We start from the raw sequence: 24,844 nt of genomic DNA on the forward strand, positions 1-24,844 counted from the left end.
AGAGATGCTAAACGCCGGTACCGGGAGCGTGTGGAGTCCCGCTTCCTCCAGGGCGACACACGGAGTATGTGGCACGGACTACGCACCATTACGGACTACAAACCCAGGGACACTGCGCCGATCAACGCCGACTCTGCATTCACCAATGAGCTGAACCAGTTCTACGCCCGTTTCGAGGTTAGCCAGGCGGCTAATGCCATCTACCGCCTGACTACCGAGGACAGTGACGTCATCAGCGAGAGACCGGTGACCAGCATCGTCCGAGCGGCATTGAGGAGAGTGAACACAAGGAAAGCGGCGGGGCCAGACGGCATCACCGGCCGTCTGCTGTGCTGCTGTGCTGACCAGCTAGCAGGTGTGTTCACTTACATCTTCAACGAGTCCCTGGCGAAGTCTGTGGTCCCCACATGCTTCAAAAGATCCACCATCATCCCGGTGCCCAAGAACAGCAAACCCTCATCCCTGAACGATTACCGGCCAGTTGCGCTGACCTCGGTAGTAATGAAGGTGTTTGAGAGGCTGCTGAAGAACATCATCTCCTCCTCCATCCCAGACACCACAGATCCGCTCCAGTTCGCCTACCGACCCAACAGATCCACTGAGGACGCCATCGCCCATGTCCTGCACACCACCCTCAGCCACGTGGACAAGAAACAGGGTAACTATGTGAGAATGCTGTTTGTTGATTACAGTTCAGCGTTTAACACAATAGTGCCCAGCAGACTGTTCACAAAGCTGAGGGATCTGGGACTCAACAGCCGTCTGTGTGCGTGGGTGTTGGACTTCCTCACTGGCAGAACTCAGGTGGTGAGGGTGGGTAGGTGTGTCTCCGACAGCATCACCATCAACACAGGAGCACCACAGGGGTGTGTCCTCTCGCCACTGCTCTACTCCCTCTACACTTCAGACTGTGTGGCCACCCACGGCTCCAACACCATTGTGAAGTTTGCTGACGACACAGTGGTGTTGGGTGCCATCTCCAACAGCGATGAGGCGGCCTACATGGACGAAGTGAAGAATCTGGCATCATGGTGCCAGGACAACCACCTCCAGCTGAACGTCAGCAAGACCAAGGAGCTGGTGGTGGACTTCAGAAGGAGTCGGCACAGAGACTACAAGCCCATTATCATTAATGGAGCTCCAGTAAAGAGGGTGCAGTCCTTTAAGTATCTTGGCGTCCACATCTCCTCAGACCTGACATGGGCTGCCCACATTCAGGCCCAGACCAAAAAGGCTAGGCTGCGCCTGTATCACCTACGACAACTGAGGAAGTTCAGGGTCTCTCCAAAGATCCTCAGGATCTTCTATACAGGCGCTGTGGAGAGCATCCTCACACAGAACATGACATCGTGGTTTGGAAACAGCTGTGTGAAGGACCAAAAAGCTCTCCAGAGAGTGATCCGTACAGCAGAACACTGCTGCAGGATTGCTCTCCCCCCGCTTCAGGACACCTACACCAGGAGATGCCGGACTAGAGCAACGCAGATACTGAAGGACCCGTCCCATCCTGGCAACAAACTGTTCCAACTTCTACAATCTGGTAGAAGGTTCCGCATCATCCGGGCAAGGACAGAGAGACTCAAGAGGAGCTTCTATCCTCAAGCCATCCGGGCCCTAAACCAAACCCCCCCCACACACACACCCGCCCTCTCACATCATCTATAATTGACTGAGACTCTCCTCCAGACACTCAATTCCTTTAACTTTAAATATGTTTATATTGTCCATTCTGTAAAATAGTCAGATGTCTATTCATATTAATGTACAGAACTCACCTGCTTGCTGCTACTACTGCACATTCACCTAATGTATATACTATATATATATATATATATTTATAATGTTATTCCTCTACCCCCCCCCCCCCCCCCTTTTTTTTTGCACATGTTGAGGAGCGTGTCAGGATACATTTCACTGTGTGTTATACTTGTATAACTATGCATGTGACAAATAAAGAACCTTGAACCTTGAACCTTGAACCTATTTCAAGATTTTGAAAAATTCTACTTCAGGGAATCCTCGATCACCAGACGGGGGTGTGTATCACTAAAGGATTCTGAAGCAGTCACAGTTTGCAGAGACTTTATAATGTTGGTTGGATTCCCAGGATCAAATGCCGAAAAAGCGGGAAGATAGTATCTTCTTCACACATGAGTGATGATTTTTGAGTGAATACACACTGAGGGCCAGTGATTATAAAGCATTTGAAAGGCAAGATCAAAGTTCGCGTCGTTCAGCTATTATAAAAAGTTTACAAACAAACAATGACGTTTTAAAGGTTATAAAGCTTCTTCCGTGGAAAGACAGGTATGAAACCACACACACACACACAGACTGGATTTTGCACTTGTGTATGTGGGTGTGGAAAGCAGAGGACCGGGTCTCTTTACTCTGAAAAAAGTCAGTCCTCATTCACTCTGAGCTGGATATACTGAACAAGAATCATGCTCCGCTTCATCCTGTTGGTATGTAACATCTCTGTTACATTTTATTTCTTATAAAAGTATGTGCTGATTATGTGAGCAAATCTTGTGTGCCGAACTCGTCATCTGTCATATGGCCACATAATAACAGATGACAGATGCCACGTGACAGATGTTATCTGAAATCTTCTTATAGACGACGAAGACAAATCCTCCAAAACATATTTTTGTTTTAAGTTTTTAGATTGCTTAAAATGGAGTTAAGGGTTTGTTATGAGCCATAAAAGTCAGGGACTTCATTTGAAATGGTTTCATTTTTCTTACCACGCTACACACAGGAAAAATGCCTTTGTATATCAATAGAAATATGTGTGCACTCACCTTATCAAAACCTGTTTACCAACTGTACAACAAAGCGCTGAAGTTCCACAGTCACATAAATTAAAGCTACAGTCTGTAGCCATACCCCTACATTCCTGCTTTGTCTTCCAGGTTTATTGTTTGTCAAGTGCAACAAACTCAGAACTGTTGAGCCGTCACAGAAGGGCGTGGATTATTGACTCCTTTGAGATTGAGGAGGGCCATCCAGGGCCATTCCCATATGAGTTGGGCAAGGTGAGAAATTCAAGCAGAAAATGTCCATTTCCAAATTTCATAAATAAATAATGACAAATCCGAATGACATATTTTTACTTTGGACTTGGTGTTGGCTGCCCATTTCGTATGATATTAGCTGTAGAGATGTAGAACATCTCTTGAATGTAATGGAAATAAGCATACAGCATTGTCCATTTATGACAATGCTGTATGCAATGAAGGGAAGGCAATGAAGGGAAGGCAATGAAGGCTTCCCTTCATTGGCTTCCTGTTAAATCCAGAATTGAATTTAAAATCCTGCTCCTCACATACAAGGTCTTAAATAATCAGGCCCCATCTTATCTTAATGACCTTGTAGTACCATATCACCCTATTAGAGCACTTCGCTCTCGCACTGCAGGCTTACTTGTTGTTCCTAGAGTATTTAAAAGTAGAATGGGAGGGAGAGCCTTCAGTTTTCAGGCCCCTCTTCTGTGGAACCAGCTTCCAGTTTGGATTCGGGAGACAGACACTATCTCTACTTTCAAGATTAGGCTTAAAACTTTCCTTTTTGCTAAAGCATATAGTTAGAGCTGGACCAGGTGACCCTGAATCCTCCCTTAGTTATGCTGCAATAGACGTAGGCTGCCGGGGATTCCCATGATGCATTGAGTTTTTCCTTTCCAGTCACCTTTCTCACTCACTATGTGTTAATCGACCTCTCTGCATCGAATCATATCTGTTATTAATCTCTGTCTCTCTTCCACAGCATGTCTTTATCCTGTTTTCCTTTTCTCACCCCAACCGGTCGCAGCAGATGGCCGCCCCTCCCTGAGCCTGGTTCTGCCGGAGGTTTCTTCCTGTTAAAAGGGAGTTTTTCCTTCCCACTGTCGCCAAAGTGCTTGCTCATAGGGGGTCATCTGATTGTTGGGTTTTTCTCTGTATTTATTATTGTGCGATCTACTGTGCAATATAAAGCGCCTTGAGGCGACTTTTGTTGTGATTTGGCGCTATATAAATAAAATTGAATTGAATTGAATTGAATTGAATTGAATTGAATTGAATTAAATTGAATTGAATGATCAGTTGCTTAAAACAGAAAAGTCCACTAACAGTCTACGAGCCATTTTGTGTTTCAAATGTGTGTTTTGTCCTTTCTTTCTTTTTTTAGTATACAAAAATAATCAATTTAATTTTGGGAGGAACTTTCATTTTAATGTAATTGCCAGAAAATACCCGTAGTATCCACCATAACTGACCTCACGGACATTTGCTGTTGTGATGTAGGTGAGTGTTGATAGGGAATATCGAATATACTTTGAACTGCATGGACAAGGGGTGGACGAGGAGCCGATGGGAGTCATCTCCATAGACGAACACTCTGGCATGTTGAAGGTCCACAAGGCCGTGGACTATGAGAAGTGGCACACACTTGAGGTTAGAATCAACACACGCTGAACACCAACATGTAGTGATGCCGCAGAATTTCTGTTCACGGTGACCGTGAAAATCTGTTATTGTGGAGTAGTCACTGTTAATAGGTTTGCAGGACAAACAAATTAGAGTTCTAATCAAATTATGTATTATCCTCTGTAAATATGAGGTTTTCCCTGATTTCATACACAATATGTAAAATATTGACATTAAAACATCTTTAAAGCACATTTTCTTGTCAGAGAACTGAAAAATATTTGTATTATGATTTCTCACACTACATTCCCAATGTCCAACAATTTATCATGTTTGTCTTTATACTGTAACTAACTCTGCATGATATCTTTTGACGTCTAGCTAAGATTTGAGGCCAGAAAAATGGACATATCAATTGACACCAGGTTAGGAATTCAGATTTCCATAAAGGACATCAATGACAATCCACCACGCTTTGAGAGGGATCTGTATGAGATTAACGTTCCTCAGGAATCCACACAAGGTAAAACTAACAAACAAGCAAACAAAAAATGCGTCTTGATTTGAACTTAATTACACAGTGATTATTAAATATACTCATTAGCTTGAGATATTATTTCCCAACAGGCTCCAATCTTTTGAAAGTGCATGCAACTGACATAGACAAGAGTGAAACACTAAACTCAACCTTCCACTATGAAATCAAATCTGTGTCTCCAAATGTTAGAGACACTGAACTCCTCATTGATGAGTCTGGATACATCTCATTCAAAGGATGTTTAAATTATGAGGTAAGAGACACTTTTGTTGATATGTCAGGAGTACGAAACACTTTAAAGATGAGTAAGAAGAACGGAGGTATTTCCTGTTTGGCTAGATCTGTAACTGATGAGACTAAAACTAAGTATTTATGCAAATATGAATACATGCTTTGAGTGCTTTCTCATGTGTGCTTTTGTTCCAATTAACAAATTATCTTCCTGTACTTCATAAAATTACCTGTAAGCTACATTTTGTGACAAGTGGTCCAACTCCTTTGGGAGGAAATATAGAGAATAGTATTAATTCTTTATTCTTCTTTTAGTCTGTTAGTCTGGGGCGATCGTGGCTCAAGAGTTGGGAGTTCGCCTTGTAATCGGAAGGTTGCTGGTTCGAGCCCCGGCTTGGACAGTCTCGGTCGTTGTGTCCTTGGGCAAGACACTTCACCCGTTGCCTACTGGTGGTGGCCAGAGGGCCCGGTGGCGCCAGTGTCCGGCAGCCTCGCCTCTGTCAGTGTGCCCCAGGGTGGCTGTGGCTACAATGTGGCTTGCCATCACCAGTGTGTGAATGGGTGGATGGATGGATATGTAAAGCGCTTTGGGGTCCTTAAAGCGCTATATAAATACAGGCCATTTACCATTTTACCATCTTCTTTTAGTCTGTTAATGTAAAACTCTCCATTTGCTTGTGTTAAGGTGGCTGAAAAGTTTACAGTAGTGGTGGAGGCCAAAGACCACGGTGAAGTAGTCAAACTGTCCAGTTCAACCACTGTTGTAATTCACGTAGGGAATGGCAACAACCACCTTCCAGTCATCAGCGGTCAAACGGTAGGCAGTCAGTTGGTGTTACAAACTCCAAACAGCACGTGTTTCAGCAGTTTCACACCTGTAATCTGATACCGATGTGTAGTGTATACAGAACACAAGGTAAGACCCAATGATGATGTGGCATCAATTAGTCAAAATATAAACATAAGAAAAGAAAACTGAGGTAAACTGAAAAATTGTGAAAGGTGGAAAGAATAAAATATGCAGATAATATCATGTTTCAGTTGCATTTATACTGAGTTTAAGGCCTAAAACATGGATGCAGTTACCTTGTTGTTATTACTTGTCCACACTTCATATAATCACCAAATCATAATTTCATAGAATGATATCTGCCTAAGCCAGAAACTAATTACAAGGAATATAAACACTGTTAATCAACCACACTGATTCCATGATTGTATAAATTGTAATATCAATAAACATAGATGAGGAAATTGTATACATTTCATGTTTTGTACTAGTACCAGGGAGTACTTCTAAAGGGTTATACACATTGTATTCAAACAACAGGGCACTGGTAAAGTGAAGGAGCTTGAGACTCGGGTCTCTCCTCTGAGGCTGCATGTGACAGACAAAGACACCCCTCACACCTCGGGATGGAGAGCCAGATACACCGTAAATGGTGACGAGAGAGACAACTTCCAGATACTAACAGACTTAGAGACTAATGATGGGATCCTGACAGTAGTTGAAGTAAGTGGAGTTTGGCTACATGCCATACATTACAATGACACCCACAGTTTCTCTGTAATTACCTTCTCTTCACTTCTTTGTAATTAATATATATTTGTCAAACCTGCTTTTGAGGCTAAAAAAAATTATACTCTTATATAATGATGCTGAAACTTCTGAATTTCACAAAGAAACATTTTGGGATTTTGCAACTCTGTTGTTTAATTTCAGCCTTTAGATTTTGAGAATGGGGCGCAGAGGGAGCTGTTGATCTCAGTGGAAAACGAGGCACCGTATTACTCCTGTGAAGTAAAAGAGAGGACGCCCTCAGGCCTCTGGAAAGTTGACACCATTAAAGGCCATGATCCCTCTGGTGCAGCTGAACCTCAGTCTGTAAAAGTCACCATTGATGTGGAGGATACCAATGACCCTCCTGAGTTCAGCATGACGGTGAAAGAGGTCGCGGTGATGGAGAATGTACCCGCTGGAACCTGGGTTGATAAAGTGACAGCTGTGGATCCTGACTCCAGTTATTCCAAAGAGTTTGTGTAAGCGATTTATTTGATTAAACATCTCTGAACATTGATCTGAAGCTGTTCAGTTCTGTCTAAGTGCACTGAATCTGTCCACAGTTACAAGGTAGGAAATGATCCTGCTGGCTGGGTGATGGTGGATCCCCTCACAGGAAACATCACAATGATAAAGACGCCCGATAGAGAATCTCCACATGTTGTTAACGGCATCTACACCATCTTAGTGTATGCAGTTGACAAAGGTAAACACACACTCTGACTTTTAAAACACAAACAAAAAAATCTAAAAAACAGCTGTTTTTACTACATTTATTGCATCTTGGACAGGTATACCACCAATGACAGGAACAGCTACACTACATATCCATGTGTGGGACAAGAATGACAACGTGCCACAGCTAAGAGTGGACAGCCTGGATGTGTGTGTGTCTGATGCCCCCACAACCACCAACATCGAGGCCTTTGACCCAGATGAAGCACCTTATGGAGGGCCTTTCACTTTTGAACTGTTGGGAAATGCTGAAGGAAAATGGAGACTGAATCCTGGTTATGGTAGAAACATCCTTCGTGTATTTAGTGACATATTACAGAAGAACAAGCACAAAAGCCAGAACTCCTAAAGTATCCTATCATTTTCTGATCATTTCTTCAAGGTTACACAGCTGGTCTGGTGAAGGAGCCCGGTGTGTACCCTGGTCAACACATGATTCATCTAAAGATCTCTGACATGCAGGGAGCATTTAAAGTTTACAACCTCAGTGTGACTGCATGTGACTGCACTGTGACACCAAACTGTCAAATTCGCCGGAACTCTGAAATAACAGTTGGCTCTTATGCTTTATGCATAATAATTTCTTCACTCTTACTACTTCTGTGTAAGAAACACACAGTTTACTTTAGTGTAGGAGAACTGTGATATGTGTGCTAACATCTCTAAGAACCCAGCATAAGTTTTATTTTACTCTTTGACAGTTCTGCTGCTGATGGCACTCAGCATCTCGTCCAAAAGAGAGTTTGTCACTATAGAGCCTGAAGATTGTTCTGTAGGAATCCTCCTCCAATCAACCACTGAGGCACCAGGAGACGACTGCGAGGTCACTGTTTAGAAACATTTGCAACCATGCCAGTGACCCATTTTAAGGCAAATATCAATAAACCATTTCTTTTTCTTTAGATTCCTGTCACTATTATGGAAGAACCTGTTTGTATGGAGCAATATAATCAATCTAATTTCCATATTCCACTGAATGGGATGAGAAATGGGAGATATTCAGCAAGGGTGGGTATGAATGAAGTTCAGACTTTTGGCAGTTTACGGAGCTTACGCTCACAACCTAGGGTAGGTCATTCTTCCATGGAGCATGTACTTTTGTAAAAGCATCTCTTGAAAGTGTGATAAACAGAATCCTCTATAGATCACCTCCTGGTCTTGTCATCCTTTTGAACAGGATTTTACACAGAGGCCCATCCACTCACGCTTTGGGAATTCCAGAAGAGAAAGCCAATACAGCTACACTGGGAACCAGGTTGTACACACCCACAGAAGATCTAGGATGTCTTACAAATGGATCTTAAAATAATAACTATATCTTTGTGTTCTTTAAATTTCAGTCAAACTGGAATTCTCCACTAACCACTGGCTATGACAGCAGCCATCAGGTAGAACACCAGAGATTTGTGTTTGTAATCTTTTACTTTGAAATCAGAGATAAATGAATGTGTGAACCTTTTGTGTGCAGTTTGAAGACATGGGCAATATGAACGTCCTCCAATCACAAAACTTGAGCTGTGCTACGGAGTCTAATGACATGCAGGTTAAACTGCTTCAGTGCGCAATCTCTTCAGTAAGTTACATCTCTTATGCTGCAATATTCAAAACATATGAGCATGCATCATTCAAAAAAATAATAAGTTACATTTTGCAAAATTTTCAGACAGTGACCTCACTCCGGAAGAAAGAAGTGGACTTAGGAGACGATGGGCTTCACATCTATGAAGAGGAGGGGGATTTAGACACCACCTCAGGGCTGGAGGCAATCAGTATTTCTGAATGGGATTCATTTCAGGACACACTGGAAGATCTGGGTCCAGAGTTTCACCAACTGGCTTCTATTTGCAGCCCGACACAAACACAGTACTCAGGATATCCTGTTATGTAGCAAAAATTTTTGTTTCAAGTGTGAGGAAGAAGGCATTTAATCCCTTTATTCCATTCAGATTTGGGGTTAATTAAAAAGGGTTTGTGGCAACCACTTCTGCATGAGATATACTACCAGAGAGCGATATTGTTAATCACATGTATTTAATAACTGTGCCACATGCATCTTCATTTTTCATATCAAAATGAGGAAAGAAAAGCAAAAGTGCACCGTTGCTGGATTGCAATTGTTCTTCGCTTTCATGTTAGGATCCAAAATGCAAATTTGTATTTGGGATAAACAAAAAAAACAAAAATCATTCACTGAGTGCTCATGCAAAGGGTGAAACTCAAGGTGGTCCCTCTTAAACAAGTAGAAAACTACAGTATTTACAACAGTTTTAAGAAAATGGAAACCCTTCAGAGTCTACCTATACCAACTTTTGGGAGCGCTCTCTGCTCAGTGGTATTCGGCCCAGGTGGTCCTCGTAAAAAGGCATTTTTTATTATTTACCTTTTTTTGCGGGTGAGGCTGGAGATCAAGGAGGTTGTGGGGTCTTTGTCACAGTGCTAATCTCTGAGAGGTTCCTCCTCCTGTTTAAAAACAAACTGGTATATATATACCCAGAGCTTAAAATTAATGCCAAAATAAAAATGAATTGATTATGTGGTGTCCACAGTAATCAGGTTTGAAGAGCTCCTGAAACTGCCTGCACCACATACATACTGGGAGTTAGTCATGATAGGTAAAGCATGTCTCTTTTTAAAAAAAGAGATCTTGCTTTTGTGTTGAATCTCGAGCATCTGTGGCCACGATAGATGTGTTTTTACCAGTAGTTTTAAAGGTGTTACAGGGTTTTGGACTCAGGGTTTCTGAGAACAGTTTTGGTTCTGTTTTGGTTTTGAGGATCATTTGTGTTTGAGGTTTACTCCTTTTGTATTATAAGCTGTATTGTTTATATTTTTGCTTTATCTCCCAGCCGCCTCAGTGCTTCTTATTTAAGTAGTGTTCAGTGTATTCTGTTCAGGTCTGTGTTTTGTCCTCCTGTGTCTCATGTGCGAAGTTAGTCTTCTCTCCCCTGTCACAATCTGCGGGCAGCATGTGGAGCAGAGGGGACAACCCAAATGCAGACACACAGAGAAAGGGGCTGACAGAAGACGAGTCGTTTATTCAGGCTGGTTTGACAACCAGCCTGAATAATTTTTTTGTAATGTAAACGGCTTACATTACAAAAATCATAATAATAATAATGGATTGGATTTATATAGCGCTTTTCTATGCATTATTCATTCACTCTCACATTCACACACTGGTGCAGGCAAACCACAGTTGAAGCCACAGCTGCCCTGGGGCAGACTGACAGAAGCGAGGCTGCCATATCGCGCCATCGGCCCCTCTGGCCAACACCAGTAGGCGGTAGGGTAAAGTGTCTTGCCCAAGGACACAACAACCAGGACAGAGAGAGCTGGGGGATCGAACGGTTACAGATGAGCGTCCCAACCCCCTGAACCACGGTCGCCCAAGAAAACCAAACTGAAAAAGGAACGAATCGTGAAAACCTAAGCTGGAAAAACACTTGGAAAATCTGGAAACACTAAGAACTTGGAGACAGAGAGAGGGAGATCGAGGGACACAGAGATAAATAAACATGAAGACAAGACAGAAAAGGGAACATTAAAGGAAGTCTGATAACCTACAATCAACCTGAATCACAAAGCATAAACAACATAATCAGAAAACTCATAAGCACAAGAAAACTAATCTAAGAACTATAACCCACTGTTCAAGATCAAGACAATAAACAAACAAGATTCATACGTCCAAAACACAAACACTGGGTCAACAACCCAGAACCATGACGTCCCCATTCATTTGTGTCTGTCTTCCTGTTTTACTTTGGTGATTGTTGTTGTATGTTGTAGGTTTTTTTCTCTGTGATTTACCAGAAATAAAACTTGGTTTTGAGTTCACTCTTTCTCTTCTGAGTCTTCCAATTGGGTCCACATCCCACCAGCCACACACCCTGACATAACATACCAGGAGCTACAAATTTAACATGAAAACATCTGAGTGCCTTTAACCAGCTCTGGTTTCTTGGCTTATTTTTTATACTTATGTTTTGTTTTTGTTTTTTGTTTGTTTGTTTTCTGCTTCTGCATCTTTTTTTGTTGTTTTTATTTTATTTTATTTTTTACTGCTCTTTACTTGCTCGCATTGGAAATGGACTCAGCTTTCAGCTTTATTACAATGATGCAAAGTAAGAAGGAAAATAGGGTCATGTGGTATCTCAAACAAGATCATTTTAATAAGAGGACTGACAGCTTTCCTTTGCATATCAATCTTTGGATGAGCACTGATTTAGTACATGTAATGCAGTGGTACAGTGCGATGGGTTGGTGTGGTTGTTGGAAGAGTGTGCAGAGAAATTATTTGGGTTGTGAGTTAATGGAATTTGCTAAAAAGAAAATATGCTCATCAATATTTTGATGCTTATTTTTTGTAGCATGGTTCATTTTCATTAAAGTTAAAGGATTGCTCAATCAATTCTATCAAAACAATCGGGCCCTGCCTTGATTGTATGCTCACACAGCTTTTAGAACAGAGTTTAGTGTGGAAGAAGTGGCGGTAACCAGGTCTCATGGGCTCAAGAGGCTGCTGCTGCTAGTACATGGAGGGATATAATTAGGAATAGGGGCAAGTGAAGGATTCCAGCAAAATGAATGAATACTTTGACAATCAGACATCGCTAATAGTGAACTGTCACACGCTGAAGTACAGTGAAACTAAGAAGTGGTAACCCAACAACAGAACAGAAAATCTCACCTACACCCTACACAGCTCACTTGTAGCTCAATGTCTCCCCCTTCTGCCTATCAACTTTTGATCACTGGGCACCTGAATAATGGATCTCAAGCTAAAGATTATATGACATTAGATGATCTCACTACCCACAACCTGCACCTTGATAGTGTAAAAAATAATCTGTAAACTCCACCCTGACGTGGTCCTTACTTGCCTTTTACCTCCAAAACTCGAGTAATGTTGCGAAAACTTCAGCATAGCTGGTATCTGAGTTCCTCTTCGTCTCTTGTGACTGTCAGCGCTGTCTCTTCATTTTTGCCTAACAAGCATAAAGAAATGAATTATATCTTGTGTGTGTACTCATTTTTGAGCTTTAATCCTGCAAGAAGGCCAAGATGAATCTCTTAGAGGAGAATTTTACAGTACCTATTAGAATAAATGAAAAATTTAAATAACACATTGACTGCTTTAGTTTTTTTAAATTGTCTTGAGTATTTTTTTGTCTCCATATAAAATATATCAAAATCTGAGCATACAACGTAAAAGTAAAAAGAATTTATGTACATTCTGCAGTCTATGATGCTAAAACATCTTTTGAATGAAAACATCAGCATATGAAAACAAAACTGAAGAGACACTGCAACCGTATGAAAGAAGACGACTATTTAGTGAAATTTCTACTCCTGAGGATTAACTACTCTGTAATTTATATTATTACCATCCAAGAACTAAAGTTTATAAAATCAAGATAATTTACTTAAATACAAAGCCCAATTTTCCTGCCTGCCAGAACAGTATTTATGTACTTTACATTGTGCAAGTCTAGACTATATTTTACATCATAGGGAGGATGATGTGGATCTATTATTCAGGAAAAACAAATGAAGACTTAACTATTTGTCAGCTGTTGTAATATTTGACAAATTATACATAAATTAGAAAATGTACTTAAACATATCTTGGAGTGACAAGAAGCTCTTTTTAAGAAGATTATTTCTGATATTATCTTGTTAATGTAGCAAAATAGATAACACCTAATTTTTTTTCAAACAAACTATTAGAATTTCTGAGAGATTTTTTGAGAAACTAAGGCTACGTCCACATGTACACGGGTATTTTTGAAAACACAGCTTTTTCTATGCATTTGGGCCTTTCGTCCACACATAAATGGCATTTTGGGTCACTGAAAGGTGACATTTTTAAAAACTCCTGCCAGGGTGGAGATTTTTGGAAACTACGTTTTTGCGTTTAGGGAGAGAACTTCAAGATACTAACAGACTTAGAGACTAATGATGGGATCCTGACAGTAGTTGAAGTAAGTGGTGTTTGACTACATGCCATACATTACAGTGACACCCACAGTTTCTCTGTAACTACTTTTTCAACTTCTCTGTAAGTAATAAATAGTTGTCAAACCTGCTTTTGAGGCTAGCAAACATTATACTCTTATATAATGATGCTGAAACTAGCTTCTGAATTTCACAAATAAAAATTTTGTGATTTTGCAACTCTGTTGTATAATTTCAGCCTTTAGACTTTGAGAATGGGGCGCAGAGGGAGCTGTTGATGTCAGTGGAAAACGAGGCACTGTATTACTCCTGTGAAGTAAAAGAGAGGACGCCCTCAGGCCTTTGGAAAGTTGACACCATTAAAGGCTATGATCCCTCTGGTGCAGCTGAACCTCAGTCTGTAAAAGTCACCACTGATGTGGAGGATGCCAATGACCCTCCTGAGTTCAACGTGACCCTGAAAGAGGTCACAGTGATGGAGAACGTACTTGTTGGAACCTGGGTTGATAAAGTGACGGCTGTGGATCCTGACTCCAGTTATTCCAAAGAGTTTGTGTAAGCGATTTATTTGATTAAACATCTCTGAACGTTGATCTGAAGCTGTTCAGTTCTGTCTAAGTGCACTGAATCTGTCCACAGTTACAAGGTAGGAAATGATCCTGCTGGCTGGGTGACGGTGGATCCCCTCACAGGAAACATCACAATGATAAAGACGCCCGACAGAGAATCTCCACATGTTGTTAACGGCACCTACACCATCTTAGTGTATGCAGTTGACAAAGGTAAACACACACTCTGAGTATTAAAGAACAAACAAAAAATCTAAAAAACAGCTTTTTTACTACATTTATTGCATCTTGGACAGGTATACCACCAATGACAGGAACAGCTACACTACATATCCATGTGTGGGACCAGAATGACAACGTACCACAGCTAAGAGTGGACAGCCTGGATGTGTGTGTGTCTGATGCCCCCACAACCACCAACATCGAGGCCTTTGACCCAGATGAAGCACCTTATGGAGGGCCTTTCACTTTTGAACTGTTGGGAAATGTTGAAGGAAAATGGAGACTGAATCCTGGTTATGGTGAAGGAGCCCGGTGTGTCCTCTGGTCAACACACAATTCATCTAAAGATCTCCGACATGCAGGGAGCATTTAAAGTTTACAACCTCAGTGTGACTGCATGTGGCTGCACTGTGACACCAAACTGTCGAACTCGCCAGAACTCTGAAGTAAACGTTGGCCATTATGCTTTATGCATAATAATTTGTTCACTCTTACTACTTCTATGTAAGAAACACAGCATTTAATTTAGCGTAGGAGAACTGGGATGTGTGCTAACATCTCTAAGAACCCAGCATAAGTTTTATTTTACTCTTTGACAGTTCTGCTGCTGCTGGCATTCAGCATCTCGACCAAAAGAGAGTTCATCACTATGGAGCCTGAAGATTGTTCTGGAGGAATCCTCCTCCAGTCAAACACTGAGGCACCAGGAGACAACTGCGAGGTCACTGTTTAGAAACATTTGCTACCATGCCAATGACCCATTTTAAGGCAAATATCAATAAACCATTTCTTTTTCTATAAAGTTTCCTGCAACTATTATGGAAAAACCTGTTTGTATGGAGCAATATAATCAATCTAATTTCCGTATTCCACTGAATGGGATGAGAAATGGAAGACTTTCAGCAAGGGTGACTTTTGGCAGTTTTCACAGCTTACACTCACAACCTAGGGTAGGTCATTCTTCCATGGAGCATGTACTTTTGTGAAGCATCCCTTGAGAGTGTGATAAACAGAATCCTCTATAGTTCACCTCCTGGTGTTGTCATCCTTTTCAACATGAAATGAAGCAGAGCTTCATCCACTCACCACGTGAGAATTTAAGAAGAGAAAGCCTGTCCCACCATTCCAGCTACACTGGGACCCAGGTTGTAAACACCCACTGAAAATTGAGGATGTCTTACAAATGGATCTTAAAATAATAACTATATCTTTGTGTTCTTCAAATTTCAGTCAAACTGGACCTCTGGCTGTGACAGCAGCAGTCAGGTAGAACACCAGACATTTGTGTTTGTAATTTTTACTTTGAAGTCAGAAATAATGAAATGTGTGAACTTTTTGTGTGCAGTTTGAAGACATGGGCAATATGAACGTCCTCCAATCACAAAACGTGAGCTGTGCTACGGAGTCTAATGACATGCAGCTTCATCAGGTTGGTAGTCTTAAGTATGTCACATCTCCTATGTTGCGTTATTAAAGATGTATGAGCTTGTACTATTAAAAAATCACTGTAGGCATATTTGCCTTTGACATGTTCCACCTTTTACAGAAGCTAACTTTGTTCCAGGTGAAAGAAGGGGACTCACTGGATGATGAGCTTCACATCTATGCAGAGGAGGGGAACTCAGACACCACCTCAGAGCTGGAAGCAATCAGTATTTCTGAAGAGGGTTCATTTCAGGACGCACTGGAAGATCTGGGTCCAAAGTTTCACCAACTGGCTTCTATATGCATGACAGCCAAGCACACCACTTTATGATCATTTCTTCAAGGTTACACAGCTGGTCTGGTGAAGGAGCCCAGAGTGCGCCCTGGTCAGCATTAGGGCTGGGACGACGCGTCGACGTAATCGAAAAAAATGCGCGTCGATGCGTTGTCACTTTCAAAACAGAGATGGCGGCAGCGAGTAGCGGCAACATGAGTGAGGCAGCCGCAGTCAACTTAAATCACTCCACCCAAACACGTAGTTCTACAGTATGGGAATAATTTAACAGAAAATGAAGTGATTCAGTTGTTTGCCGGCTTTGTAAAGTGGAAATGGCCTATCATAAAAGCACGACGTCTATGCACCAGCACCTCAAACGACGGCATCCAGGAACAGGACAAACCACCGTAAGTTTTTACTAACTTACTAATGATGGAGAGAAAGTATGAAACTTCAGTGGAGAAACTAAGGAATGAACTAAAAAAGGCCACATCCAAAATCTCCCTTACCACTGATACTTGGACAAGTCTGGTCACAGAGTCCTACTTAGGGGTAACTTGTCATTTCATTAATGACAATTGGGATCTTCTCTCCTTCAATTTAGCAACACTGTCAGTTGAAGAGCGCCACACTGCAGAAAATCTTGCCTCCTGGGTGGAGAAGGTGGCAGAAAAATTCCACATTTCCTTGCATAATGTCCTTGCCATTGTGCATGATAATGCAAGTAACATAGTTGCAGCTCTCCACATCCTGAAAGAGAAGTTTGGAGTGATGTCCTATCGGTGTGCCGGGCATACACTGCAACTGGTTGTAAACCATGCACTGAAAGACCCCAAGATTGATAAGGCACTATCGGCTGCACGGGGCCTTGTAAAGCACATCAGGAAAAGTGAGCCAGCTAGCACCAAACTTAAGCAGAAGCAAAAGCAGATGGGTACAGCTGAGCACAAACTAATCCAGGATGCCGCTTTCAGATGGAACAGTTCATACTACATGATTGAACGTCTGTTGGAACAGAGATGGCCAGTGGTTGTGACACTTTCAGATCCAGAAGTCACACAGCGTGGGAAACAGTACCTAGATCTGAAAAGTGATCAGCGGGTTCTTCTGGATGAATTGAAGGAGGTGCTCAAGCCTTATGAGCAAGCCACTAATGTTCTTAGTGGACAGTCTTATGTCACAGTCTCTGTCAGCAAGTCCCGCAACAAAGAAGAGGTCTGTGTTGGACACTTTGTTGGGTACAGATTCTGAGGAGGAAGATTGTAATGAAAAAATTGACCAGGGTGAGGATGGAGAAAATGAGGCAGTGAGGAAAGAAGTACTGTTGTATTTTGGGGAAGCCCCTATTCCAAGGGATAATGACCCCCTTACATGGTGGAAGAATAATGCAACAAGATTCCCCACACTGGCTACTTTAGCCAAATCATATCTGGCTGTACCTGCCACATCAACACCATCTGAAAGGCTTTTTTCAGTTGCTGGAAACATTGTCACCAAAAAAAGGGCAAGCCTGACTGCTGAGCATGTAGAAATGCTAACATTCCTCCACTCCAGTGCATAACTACTTCATGTGATGAACGTGATTGAACACAAACACCCAGAAATAGGAGAGAAGGCAGCAAAATGGATATTTTGTTAGCGAAGAGCACTTTTTTTGCAGAGAGCAAAGTGAATGTTACGTTTTATTTGTTCAAAGATGCCATTGCTGCTGTTTATATTTTATTAATTTTTTGCTATGATTTCCTTTATTCATATTTGTGTTGCACAGCATTTCATTTTTTGTTAAAAACAGAAGATTGTTCTACAATTTTATTGTGGATTTTGTTTTTATTAAATCTCCAATGCACAACTTGCAAAATTTGCATTTTTTTTATTAAAAGGTGTTCAAATGAAGAAATTTGTGTTTTTCATTGAAATACATAAATTAGTAAATGTAAAATTGCTATACAAGTCAAATAATGGGGAAATAATCGATAATCGAATCAAATCGAAATCGAATCGGATTGAAAAATTAATCATTAGATTAATCGATGCATCGAAAAATTAATCGCTAGATTCATCGATTAGGAAAATAATCGTTTTGCCCAGCCCTAGTCAGCATACAATTCATCTAAAGATCTCTGACATATGTAGCGCCCCTGACTCAGTACTCCACTATAGCCGGGTACGCCCTGAGTTCTAGTTACCTTGAACTTACCCATTGCCCTCAGTGCAAGCTCCCCCGAGTTACACACGTATAACACCTTTATCTTACTCTGAACTATATATAAGAAACAGTACAACACACAAGATCTTCCGTTTCAACTAAGCGGGTTTACTGAATGGATCGATAAACACCCAATAAATTATTAAAGTAAACAGTCTCTTGCAATGATAAATTATAACAATAACAACAGTTAAACAGTTACCGTAATGGGCCCCACACATGCACACACTCTCTCACACCCCTGATTTCCCAAGTCCCCTTGGTGCAGGCCTGGATCGATGCTTGCGTGTGTAGGAACCAACGGTCCTAAAAGAAAACAAAATGGTGCTCCTACCTGGAACTCTAGTCTCTTTCCACAAATTCACGGCAAGCTGCGAGATCTGTCCCTTAGTCCATGCAGCTGCACACTCACGGTGCGTTCACACCGAACGCGATAGACGCGACCAGAGCTTCAGGTTTACATGTAAAGTCAATGGAGGAGTGCTATGAAGTGCGACTGGGGGTTGCACAAAACTTCAGAAGCAGATTTGCATCAGGAAGACGCTTTTCTGCCTGATTCGCGCAACCAAGTAGCGCGACTGACGCGTTTGAAACGCAAAGTAAAATACGCGCTGCAGTTTGTGTGGTGCATTTTGTGCATTCGCACTTATCGCATCTACCGCTCAAGTTGGAAAAATCTGAACTCCAGCATCAAGTCGCGCCGCAACAACCAATCAGGAGCCTGGTGGCGTCATGCTCTAACTTAGTTCAAAGGGGCAGGTCCAGCCAAAGCCATTCATTCTAGCAATCAGTAGTTTTCTGATGAGGCAGCAGGCTCTCCAGGGTTCTTATTTTTCTCCTCCTTCTCCCTGAGGCTCTTCCACTTTAAGCTGGGTCCTTTTTATTCCTGTCTCTCTGTAAATAGTTATATTTTATATATTTATGTTTAATGTTTTTCTGTTTGAACATCTTAATATTATTTCAAATAAACTTTTTGTAATGACTAATGTGTAAGTCTGATTCTGATTCTGATTGTGTCAGGATACATGACCTGCCATTATCCAATGACACATCTGCTTTCCGGTTTCTCCTCTTCTTTTCTCTTTTTTCTAAACTGAGGACCTGATGACACTGGTTTTAATTTTGCACTCCAGTATGAACACCCATCCACCCAACTCGAGGATCATCACAACATAACCTAATATACCTACACCTTAGTTCAGAGATTCGCTTTGTCTAGGGTTTATTTCTGGGATTTCGCACAACCCAGGATTGAAATCATGAATACATAATGGGCTTGGATTTACAACATTATGAATGAAATGTGCTCTATTTGGAAGCAGCCGGCCCCCCCTCCCCTTTCAATAGGTTGTGTGTGTGTCCTCGCCACGACACAAAACCTGACAGTGTGAGACTTTAAATCATCAAACTGTAAATTATACATTTTAAATTGTTATTGATCCCTTTACCCCTAGTCCTAAAGTCTATATTTATTTTCTTACTCTTCTTATATTTATTGTTTGTTTACTCGAGTATAGGAAAAACATCGGTGCAAATTATAAGTCTGTATCATGATGTCTGGTGTTTTCGTGTTTGTTGGTTTGATTTTATTTTGTTTTATTTTGCGAGTTGGTTATTAGATGCTGCTCCAGCCACCCAGAGAATAGTGATGTGCGGATCGATCCTGAAATATCGATTCCTCCGATACCAATCATTTATGTTCTAGAATCGATTCTCACATTAAAATATCGATATTTTAGTAATTTAGGGTAAAGTTGTAGTTTATCATTAACAGGAACACAGTGGAAAGAAACTATAACATTCGGATTGTCTACATTCAAAGGAACTACTTTCTCTTCCGCCTTTCATAGTCATGTGCGAAATACGGCTGTATAAATGTCTCGCAGCCGCTGGCATGCGCACTCACGACAATGGCTGAGCGTAATTGGAGTCATGTGTGGACTTATTTTACCTCCACAAACAGCTGAGACGTGGTTTGCGATACATGTGGCAAAAAGTGCTCCAAGAGTGAGGTGTTGTGGCCATACAACACCTCACTCATTCAAACATTCAAAAGGGCTGTTGGGGGGGGGGGGTGGTAAAATACATTTTACAGGGTTTATTTATCGGATAAAATACGTTAAATGTCACCGTTATTATTGGTCGTCCCGGAAACAGCGGGGGTGTCCAAATTCAGAGGCTGCTTCCACCTGAGGACCCGGCCTTCGCGGTCTAAAGAAAGCCGGGTAGTACGTCACGAGCTCCCTCGGTGGAGTGAAACTCTGCCGTCTGCTCCTTGCTATCTAAAATATAACCGGGCACTGACTTAAACTCTCGACCGTCTCACACTTCTGTTTAATCATTTTCTGTTTGACGTTTATTCGGGTGTGTGAAAACCCCGGAGGAACCCTCCCGAGGGATTAATAAAGTTAAATTTAATTTGATCTAATCCAATAACTTTAATCTCAGCCAAACCGATTTACTCACGAACAAATAAAACACTGAAAAAGCCAAACAATAACATTTTAAAGTTATCAAAGTGACTTATATATCATGTTTAACCCGAGTAGTGAAAGACCGCGGGGGTTTGAAAACGATGTGTCGGTTGGCTCAGATATTTGAAGTTTCCACAGCTACATTCTCACTTGAAAATATGTTAAAAGTTTTTTGGAGACCCAGAAAGAGAAATAAGAGTAATATTAAACCTAAGTAGCTGCCACCATTGTTGGAAACTGGAATTGGCTGGGCCGTGCTATGAATTCTGCAATGTGGTTTTTCAATTTTGTTATCCGGGTGGAAAATCGGGAAAAATTCGGGAGAATGATGGCTCCGGGAGATTTTCGGGAGGGGCACTGAAATTCAGGATTCTCCCGGAAAAATCGGGAGGGTTGGCATGTATGGTTGTGGCAACATCACTAACGTCGTCAAACACCTCAGAGTAAATCATATCACAGAATATGAGGAGCGTATGTTGAGATGAACTGAAGAGGAGGAGAGGGACAGGTGCTGCTAGGGCGAGACAGACGTCTCTCACGGAGTCCTTTAGTGCTGCAGGCAGGCAAGGTGTTCAAATAGCGCACAACTTCAGTTTTTTTTATTTCTATATGATGAACCCTGCATTATTAAGTGATAAGAACAAGTAATCTGATGTCCTGTAATCATTATGATGCTATAATTTGAGATACAATAAATAAAATACGTTTTTGTACAAAGTATCGGTATCGGATCAGTATCGTCAATACCACCCTGAATATTACTTGGTATCGGATTGGAAAGAAAATCAGTGGTATCGCACATCACTACCAGAGAATCCCCCTCCGCCCCGCCCTCTCCTCCCTGTGCCGCAAGCAGCAGGCGCACCTCACAAACGGAGGACGCCTCCCAGAAAATGGGCGATAGAAAACCGATTGGTGCCTATGCCATTTCCAATATGCGCTGGAATGACGTCGGGGCAACACGAGTAGGAGCAAATTGGGTTTTTTTTGCCGATGCCCGTGATGCCGCCCCCCACGGTGCGTTCACACAGAATGCTATAGACGCGACCAAAAAGTGCCACACGCCCCTAGCTTGACACGTGCATCAATTGAAGCAGGGGTTGTCAGAGTAACTAGCCCCTCGCCACGCACTTTATACACTTTTTGTCACACACACGAGCATTACTCACAGTTCTCACAAGTTGATTCTCAAAGTGCAAACCTTTTGTAGATTTTAAAACGTAAAAGTATTATTATGCCGTGTTTTGTCTTCGTCTGCGCACCACTTTTGTGCGCCGTTTTCCCTCCCGGTGCAGGTGTCTATTTCCGAATGAGGGTCATAGTTATGGGTGTTTTTGTGCTGTTTTTTCTATTGGACGTGATGGTTATCAAAACCAAACATGATAAATCTGACAATCGCAGGAGACACGACACGGAGGAGATTTGTCAATCAGGCTGCAGAATGCAATGCGCATTGTTGAAAGTTGTACTGTGTAATAAAAAACTCTGCGAAAAAGCGAGGCAGTGACGGATGAACAGCGGGACCACTGTGTGCTGTTTATTAATTAACAATAACATATATTCCTATATGACAACATACATAGCAGTAGGCGGGCTTGCTAGCTTTAGCGCGGCTTTCCCTGGTCAGTCAAAAAATTCAAAAGAGAAATGAATGAACTTACCAGGTTGCCCGATCTCTTCGCATGATTGGTTGTCGCGGCGCGAATTGACGCTGGAGTTCAGATTTTTCCAACTCAAGCGATAGACGCGATACGCGCGAATGCACAAAATGCACCACATAAACTGACGCGCGTATTTTTATTTGCGCGTCAAACGCGCTACTCTGACGCATTTTCACGACGCAAATCTGCTTCTCAATTTTTGCGGGACCCCCAGTCGCGCGTCATCACGCTTCTCCATTGACTTTACATGTAAACCTGACGCTCTGGTCGCGTCTATCGCGTTCAGTGTGAACACTAGCCAAGTTAGCACGCCGCTAACTAGGAGATTCCGAGGCAACAGTGCAAGCTAGTCCGGGCAGCACTACCTCACAGTCCCATACGCTCTGTTACTCCGCCGTCGAAGTTGGATGGTTTATCCTCGCCGTCCCATGGGAACGTCTCCGTAGACGCTAGACGCATATGTGTTTGACTCTTTGGTACAAAGCCATGAGGTCAGATGTCTCACATATTTCAAGTTTTTTAAAAATTCTACTTCAGGGAATCCTCGATCACCAGACGGGGGTGTGTATCACTAAAGGATTCTGAAGCAGTCACAGTTTGCAGAGACTTTATAATTTTGGTTTGATTCCCAGGATCAAATGCCGAAAAAGCGGGAAGATAAAATCTTCTTCACACATGAGTAGACTTGTAGTCAAGACCGCCTAATCCGAGACCAAGACAAGACCAAGACCAAGTCGAGACGAGACCAAGACCGAGACCAAGTTGAGGCGAGACCAAGACCGAGACCAAGACCGGAACAAAAAAGACTAACTTTTGTGTGCTTTTGAGGGCTGACATGATGGTACTGACTGGCCCCAAAGTCATCTGACAAAACAGCGATCACCTCCAACAACTGTCTAAAGAATGGGAAATATGTATGTTGGGTCTGTTCCCACAAACCCCGCTAGTTCTAGAGACTTATTTATCATGAAAGAAAACAAGGCAACAGCGTTCGATCGATTACTTGCGCAAGGGAGGCCTTTGGTCAAGAACCAGCTCTTGGAGCTCACGCTCCTAACCTGTCTCCAGCCCAAAGTCCTTCAAAGAGCAGCTTCCCTCGCAGCTATTTATTGACAAACTGTTACAGTTCACACAATAGTTTACAACACGTACCTCCCCTCTTAACCCCCCTTGGTTACAAAGACGAGGCACTCTGTGTGTGTGTGTGTGTGTGTGTGTGTGTGTGTGTGTGTGTGTGTGTGTGTGTGTGTGTGTGTGTGTGTGTGAGACCTCCTGCTGGGCAGGAAGCTTACATCAAACAGACCTTCCAGATAGGATGTGTCTGTAATCAAACCTACAGCCCCTCACCCAAAAACTCAAGAATCTGGGGAGGGGGACTGTGGAATTGCTTTACAATGTAGAAATGGATGGTAAGCATAAAAATGACAAACATTTAACAATTCACTCTAACAATGTAAATGGTTTCAGTTATACTTTATATATAGATAAAATTGTAACATCAAACTGAAGATTATAAACTTGAAATTGCATCATGTCCTATTGTAGTAGTACTAGCCAAATTACACTGTATGATATCAACTTCCCTAAAATGGATTAGGCCTGTCAACACAAAGTGATATGCAGATGTTATTTAAAAGTCAATGGTCACATTTATTTAGTCAAACAACACCATTTTAAGTAAAATTCTGTAATCAAACAATATAAAGACATGTGCACACCTCACATGAATCAGATGCAAACTACAAATATTACATACCAATACAAATTGTGCATTAATACGAATAAGAACAAGTGCTTAAAAGATTCTGGCATCTTGATGTCTACAGTGGCATGAGATTACAACACACTGCCAATGAAATCAAGCCTGTTGTTCAGTAGGGGAGGAAAAATAGAACACAGACATTATGAACAAATAACAGATATCTTATGAACAAATATATAATGAACAAACAGCATATTTTCAGAGAGAAGGGAGAGAAAACAGTTCACATTTTAAAACAGTGTTTGATTGCACTTCAAGAAAACTAAAGATTGCAACATCTTATAGCCTAGACGTGCACGGTGGGGTCTCATTAGAATGCCTCCTCTACTAAAAACCCTCTCAACTGGGGCAGAAGAGGCAGGGACAGAGAGGACCTTCAAGGCAACACTGTGTAGACTGGGGAAACGCTCTTTGTTTTTTGACCAAAAGGTGAGTGCATCACAGTCACAGTCATTTATGCTGTCTAGGTACTTGCATCAGTGCTCGAGTCCTGGCTTGTGCTGCGTTGCAACCTAAATGCCTTGTAGCGTGAAAGAAGACGTTGTTTTGGGGGTGGCGCTGAGTCACTATCTGATAATTCTGTGTCTTCTTCTGTTTGTGCTGCAGGTCCATCTCTGTCTACCTCTGTGATCAAAAGGTCTGGAAAAGGGTGCACACACACACACACACACACACACACACACACACAAAGACAGGATTAGACAGGATTAGACAGGATGCTTCTAATGATGCTATAAAACCAAAGACAGTGATAATAAGTGGAACAACAAAAACAACAATAACAATAAATAATTATTATTATACATTCACCTTTTA

General features: G+C 41.8%; 1 protein-coding gene and 1 pseudogene across 1 annotated transcript; both read left to right on the forward strand.

The window, feature by feature from the left end:
* The first annotated feature begins 2,444 nt into the window (after positions 1 to 2,444).
* On the forward strand, positions 2,445 to 8,309 carry LOC134628251 (cadherin-like protein 26). The gene is made up of 12 exons (XM_063475018.1): positions 2,445 to 2,485; positions 2,939 to 3,038; positions 4,287 to 4,436; positions 4,791 to 4,932; positions 5,037 to 5,200; positions 5,864 to 5,995; positions 6,509 to 6,691; positions 6,902 to 7,218; positions 7,303 to 7,445; positions 7,531 to 7,755; positions 7,857 to 8,078; positions 8,176 to 8,309. The coding sequence occupies exons 1-12, from the start codon at positions 2,445 to 2,447 to the stop codon at positions 8,307 to 8,309; spliced, it is 1,953 nt and encodes a 650-aa protein (XP_063331088.1).
* A 179-nt stretch (positions 8,310 to 8,488) lies between these two features.
* LOC134628252 (cadherin-like protein 26) lies at positions 8,489 to 17,176 on the forward strand (annotated as a pseudogene).
* Positions 17,177 to 24,844: the final 7,668 nt, after the last annotated feature.

Source organism: Pelmatolapia mariae, linkage group LG5 (assembly GCF_036321145.2).
Source record: "Pelmatolapia mariae isolate MD_Pm_ZW linkage group LG5, Pm_UMD_F_2, whole genome shotgun sequence".
Lineage (NCBI taxonomy): Eukaryota > Metazoa > Chordata > Actinopteri > Cichliformes > Cichlidae > Pelmatolapia > Pelmatolapia mariae.

Excerpts from the sequence above, each read along its gene's own strand:
- LOC134628251 (XM_063475018.1), top strand. The coding sequence starts at position 2,445 with ATGCTCCGCTTCATCCTGTTGGTATGTAACATCTCTGTTAC. Across the intron at positions 4,933-5,036 it reads TCCTCAGGAATCCACACAAG|GCTCCAATCTTTTGAAAGTG; the intron begins GTAAAACTAACA and ends ATTTCCCAACAG. Across the intron at positions 8,079-8,175 it reads TTCACTCTTACTACTTCTGT|TTCTGCTGCTGATGGCACTC; the intron begins GTAAGAAACACA and ends ACTCTTTGACAG.